Source organism: Bombus huntii, unplaced genomic scaffold (genome assembly GCF_024542735.1).
Source record: "Bombus huntii isolate Logan2020A unplaced genomic scaffold, iyBomHunt1.1 ctg00000129.1, whole genome shotgun sequence".
Taxonomy (NCBI): Eukaryota; Metazoa; Arthropoda; class Insecta; order Hymenoptera; family Apidae; genus Bombus; species Bombus huntii.
Window position 1 is genome coordinate 94864 of NW_026099377.1, and position 6196 is coordinate 101059.

A 6196-nucleotide genomic window follows, 5' to 3' on the forward strand; every position below is an offset into this window, starting at 1 on the left:
AACTCAATCACCCCTCATTATCTCAAAGGAAATCAGGCGGTCGATCAATTCGTGGTGTCGATTGTTATAATCGTAACGGGGATTTACGACCCCCGTTGACGACTCTCCTCGCGAGTACGTCTCCCCGCGATTGGTCGAATTTACATGGTCCTTCGAGCCGGATCTCGTGCCACCAAAAAGTGCACTGACCAGTGACTATACAGTGTCGCGTGAGATCCAAGTTCCAACCACTTAGTCAACTGAGCAAGGGAACCGCCATCGGAGAGAAGCACCTCCGTCGCGCAGCATCTACACGAGCCCACGCCGCATCGTAACGATTAGCAACAGAATCCCAGATCAACGTCCATTTGATCAAGGTAAGGGCGTTCATTATCAAAATCAAACATGGCCCAAGCTGAATCAATCAGCACGTTACGGCGGAGACGAGGCGTCCTAGCCCGTCGACTTGCAACCATAAGGCGCGAACTCGATGAGTACGAAGCGTCTGGGAAGGCAAACAGAATCTTCCTAGCATCTTGCCGCAGCTCGTTCGATGAGCTTTGGAGGAGGATACTCGAGGTTCAAGAAGAGTTAGGTGTGGTAGATGAGGGGGAAGATGCGCGGGTAGATTCGTTATCGCAAGAGCATCGGGAGCTTGACATGCGGTTCCGAGAGCTCTTTGAGCAAATATCAGCAACAACCCCGTCGACTACAACAAGAGGTGAGACGTGCCGGAAACCAGAGCCGACCACCGTTCCAGAGGTCCGCGTGCCCCAATTCGACGGTGCCCTCGAGAATTGGACCTATTTCTACGACACGTTCACATCCATAGTGGACCTTAACGAAGGTTTGACGAATGTCCAAAAGTTCCAGCATCTACGCTCATCTATAACTGGACGGGCCGCACAGAGTATCCAGTCATTAGAACTCACAGAGGCCAACTATTCCATCGCGCTTGATACACTGAAGGACAAGTTCAATTGCCCCCTCCAAATCTGCATGCGCCATTGGAATCTGATGCGTAATTATCCGGAAATCAAAAGGGAAACTCCAGAGGCCCTAGAGGATTTGTTGGAAACCATCAGCGTAAATCTAAAGGCGCTCGAACATCTAAAGGAGCCCGTCACTTCAAACATAGCGATGATCGAATTGATCGCGTCGAAGTTGCCCGCGTCCAGCCTGCGTAAATGGCAACGCACACTGCCCCGCCAAAAGGTGCCATCCTATCAGCATCTGATAGACTTTCTCAAAACACGGGCGAACGGGACTCAATTCCTCTCTAAAGAGAAGGAATCAAAAGGGTCAACACACAAACACCGCAGTCAGCGAACAACCATACCGCATGGGCGAACCCTTGCTACAACCAGCAGAACGGTGGTGTGTCCGACCTGCAACGGACATCACGAGATCAGACACTGCAAAATATTCAAGGCCAAATCAGCGACCAAACGTTTTCAAATCGTGAAGAAGGCATCGTTGTGCATAAATTGCCTAGGCACAGGACATTCGCCGACACAGTGTACATCGGGTTCGTGTCGTATCTGCGGTCACCGACACCATACGTATCTACACCGCGAAAAAACCCAGGTAGATTCATGGTCGTCGAGCGGTCGATCTTCGAGCGGTCGATCGTCGAGCGGTCGATCGTCGAGCGGTCGGTCGGCAAGCGGTTGGTCGCCGAGCAGTCGGTCGTCGGACAGTCGCGCATCGAGCGGTCGGTCGTCGGGCAGTCGCGCACCGAGCGGTCGATCGTCGGGCAGTCGTTCATCACACAAGCGAGCCTCCACCGAACAATCCCCATCGGGATCATCGAAGTCGCGGTCGTCCCACAAATCGAGGCGAACATCCGATACTTCACGGAAGCATACATCTTCGGTTCCAAGAGGTACGAAAGAGCATTCCTCGTACGAGTCACGCTCAGCCCGGATCCGGAACACCACCCCAACCTCTTCATCCAAGTCCCAACCGGGGCAAAACTGACTGTCCGAGACTACGACAGCAAGGGGGATCGGACTAACAAACACATCTCCCCACACCCCTCTGCATCATGATCTGTTGGCCACAGCACAGATCAAGGTTTTGAACAAACAGGCACAACCAATCCGAGCCCGAGCCTTACTCGACACTGGGTCGAGCATGAACTTCATGACCGACAGGCTCGCGAACTCCCTCGGTATAAGGCAAAGGAGATGTGCGATCCAGATCGGAGCCCTCGACAATTTGAGCACCACGGCAAAACGTTACACCACGGCCACCATCACGTCGACGGACGGCGAGTACAAGAAGACATTGAGATTTCTTGTTATCCCGGCCATATCGATCCTCGTACCAAGCGAGCCCATCGATCCCTCGAGTCTGGGATTACCCAGAAATATTCATCTAGCCGATCCACAATTCCATTGCCCAGCCCCGATCGATGTTTTACTTAGTACCGGATCAACATTCGCGTCGCTGTGCATCGGGCAGGTCAATCTGGCACAACCAGGCGAACCTGAACTACGTCTACAAAAAACACGCTTCGGCTGGGTAATCGGGGGGAGTCCCACGTCCCAAACCGCGATAAATACGTTCCACGCAACCACAACGGCTCTGCAAGAGGACCTCGCACGGTTTTGGGAGATCGACGAGGGACAGGCCACTACTCATCTTTCGGAATCGGAACGACTATGTGAAGAACATTTCCGAAACCATGTCCGACGAACCAAGGAAGGCAGATACATCGTTGCATTACCGTTCAACGAAAAGCTTTCCTCACTAGGGTCATCGAAGGCCACTGCAATGAGCAGGCTCGCCTCTCTTCATCGCCGATTCCAACGCGACAAACAATATGAAACCGCGTATAGTGCTGTGATTCAAGAATATTTAGACTTGGGTCACATGACAAAGATCAACACGGATCACGCCACCGACCACGGATATTATTTACCACATCACGGCGTGACCAAGGAATCGAGCGACACCACCAAGCTACGGGTTGTGTTCGACGGCTCAGCTTCAAGTACCACGGGAGTGTCTCTAAACGACGCCCTTCATACGGGTCCGAAATTACAAGAAGACCTGAGGAACATCCTATTGAGATTCCGGTCATTTCAATATGTCCTTACCGGCGACATCGAGAAGATGTACCGCCAATTCCTCCTACGTCCAGAAGATCGTCCCCACCAAAAGATTCTGTGGCGTGCCGACAACGGAGAGATCGAAACTTACCGACTCAACACCGTAACGTTCGGTCTATCCGCAGCCCCGTATCTGGCCATCCGATGTCTCAAACAGTTGGCAGAGGACGAGGGACCTCGATTTCCGAGAGCAGCGCAGATCCTACGGCGAGACTTCTATGTCGACGATGCGTTGACCGGAGCCGATACGAAGGACGAAGCCCTATCAATCAGGAATGATCTCACGAGATTACTTAAGCTAGCCGGTCTAAATATCCGCAAATGGGCCTCAAACGATCGGGATCTGCTGAGAGGGCTACCTGAGGAAGACACCAAGCAGAAATTACATCTCGGTGAGTCATCCACGTTAAAAACACTCGGCGTCTTTTGGGATTCAGCCGACGATACCATACTATATTCGGTCAAGACGAACAGTGACACTTCCCGAATCACAAAGCGATCAATCAGCTCAGTCATCGCACAAATATATGATCCACTAGGATTGCTCGCGCCGGTAATCGTTCGAGCAAAAATGATTTTGCAACAAGTCTGGACATTGAAGGTAGATTGGGACGAATCCCTTCCGTCAGACGTACACACAGCATGGATCAAATACCACACCCAATTGCCGTTGTTAAATGCGGTAAGGTTCCCTCGGAAGACCATCCTAGAATCCGCAACGAAAATTGAGCTCCACGGATTCTGTGACGCTAGCGAAAGGGCATATGGGGCGTGCGTCTACGTGCGGACGACTGACCGAAAGAACAATATTTGGACTCGACTCCTCACGGCGCGGTCGAAGGTAGCGCCGCTCAAATCGCTCTCCATACCACGTCTCGAATTAAGTGGGGCACTTATTTTGACGTCCTTGATTTCGTCAATACAACAGGCCCTGACGACCAAGATATCGCGGATAGTCTACTGGACTGACTCCACCATCGTACTCCATTGGATCAGGTCTTCGCCGCACACCTTGAAAACATTTGTGGCGAATCGAGTCGCTGAGATACAGACCAAGACCAATATCTCCGACTGGCGTCATGTGCCTACCGACGATAATCCAGCGGATCTCATCTCCCGAGGCCAGACGCCCAAGGAATTCCTATGTCCGTCCATTTGGAAAAACGGGCCAAGGTGGCTCCTGCAAAGCGAAAGCTATTGGCCGGTTTGGAGCCCGATACCGGTAGTCGACCTCCCGGAGCAAAAGAAGACGATCTGTCTGAGGACGAGTGTTAACGACAACACTCTCCTCCATCGCTACTCGTCTTGGCCAAGACTAATAAGAATCGTCGCCCGGTGTCTTCGATGGAGACATAAGCAACACCGAACTGCCCATCTCACCACAGACGAACTGACCGCAGCGCACAACAGGCTAATAAAAATCTTACAATCCCAGCATTTCGCGCCTGAAATTCGGATCCTCCAAAAAAATCGAAGCGAGGACGTTGGAGGGAAACTACAGCCATTAAACCCCTTCCTCGACGAAGATGGGCTACTCCGGGTAGGAGGGCGACTAACCAACTCCGCCATACCCTTCAGCCAAAAACACCCGATCATCCTACCGAAATCCCCGGTGACAGAGCTAATTATAGAACAAGAGCACCGGAACAATCATCACACAGGGACCCAAGTTACCCTATACGCGATGAGACTGCGCTATTGACCGATCGACGGCCGTAGCCAGGTATGGCGCACTCTCAGAAGGTGCGTCCGCTGCTGCAGAGCCAACCCTCCACCAGTGGAATACTTGATGGGTGATTTGCCAGAGGCGCGTATTACCGAATCGCGGCCGTTCAGGAACGTCGGAATCGACTACTGCGGCCCATTCTACATCAAGGAGAGGAGGGACCGCAACCGACGTAAAATCAAGACGTACGCCGCCATATTCGTTTGTCTGGCGACAAAGGCGGTCCACATAGAGTTAGTCAGCGACCTAACCACCGACGCCTTCTTGGCCGCGCTACGCCGTTTCATCTCGCGGCGAGGATACTGCGCAACGATCCTCACCGACAACGGCACCAATTTCGTCGGGGCTAATCGGGAGCTGCAAGAACTCCGGACCCTATTGCAGTCCGACGACCACCAGGATAGGGTACAGAATTTTCTCGCCGACCGACAAATACAATGGCGTTTTAATCCTCCGAACTCACCACATTTTGGCGGCTTATGGGAAGCCACAGTTAAATCGTTCAAACGCCATCTCATCCGCGTGGTCGGCACGGAGCTCCTGACCTTTGAACACCTCAACACCCTTGTGATCGAAATTGAGGCCATTCTCAATTCACGCCCACTGACTCCCATCTCATCCGATCCGAAAGATCCCCCTGTCCTCACTCCCGGTCATTTTCTAATCGGTGATACCCTAACCAGTTTACGGGAGCGTGATTTCAGGACAGTTCCATCAGGACGGCTATCCAGTTGGCAGCGCATTCACCAGATTAAGCAGCACTTCTGGAGCCGATGGTATCGAGAATACCTAAACGAGTTAACCCGCCGCAGCAAATGGGACAAGGGCAAACACAACATTCATGAAGGCACCGTAGTAATCCTCAGGGAGGACAACGTGCCCTCTATGCAGTGGCCTTTGGGCCGCGTAATCAAGGTCCATCCAGGAGCCGACGGAATCATCCGGACCGCTACCGTGCAGACGGCAACAAGCATCCTGGACCGCGGCGTCAAAAGACTGGTCCCCTTACCCATCCACCCAGATCCAGACGAGGCCGAACGCCCACACGGAGCGAAGGAGGTCACCAACGACACACCAGACTCCACAGCCAGAATTTGATCGGTGCCCTCTCAACGGGGGGAGGATGTTACGACGCCTAAAACATCTGCTCGCCAGCCCGCGCGACCGGACAACAACCGACCTGCGTAACGGCACTTCGACCCTCAATAAACCTAAGGACCCACCATAACTTTCATTTCCCTGCATTGTTTCGCCATATGTCTTCAATCCGATTGTCTTGAAGAATTGCAAGCCAAAATATGCTCGAAACACAGTCGGTTTTAGAGGTGTCCTTGGGTTTATTAGTCGCCTTTAAAACGCGGAGAAAGCGGGTATG

The 6196-nt window shown here is 52.6% G+C and overlaps 2 protein-coding genes across 2 annotated transcripts; both read left to right on the forward strand.

The window, feature by feature from the left end:
* Positions 1–384: 384 nt before the first annotated feature.
* On the forward strand, positions 385–4797 carry LOC126877167 (uncharacterized). Its single transcript, XM_050639988.1, has 2 exons — positions 385–1507; positions 2045–4797. Exons 1-2 carry the CDS (start codon positions 385–387, stop codon positions 4795–4797), a joined length of 3876 nt encoding a protein of 1291 aa, XP_050495945.1.
* Positions 4798–4884: 87 nt separating this feature from the next.
* On the forward strand, positions 4885–5919 carry LOC126877168 (uncharacterized). Its single transcript, XM_050639989.1, has one exon. The coding sequence runs from the start codon at positions 4885–4887 to the stop codon at positions 5917–5919; it is 1035 nt and encodes a 344-aa protein (XP_050495946.1).
* Positions 5920–6196: the final 277 nt, after the last annotated feature.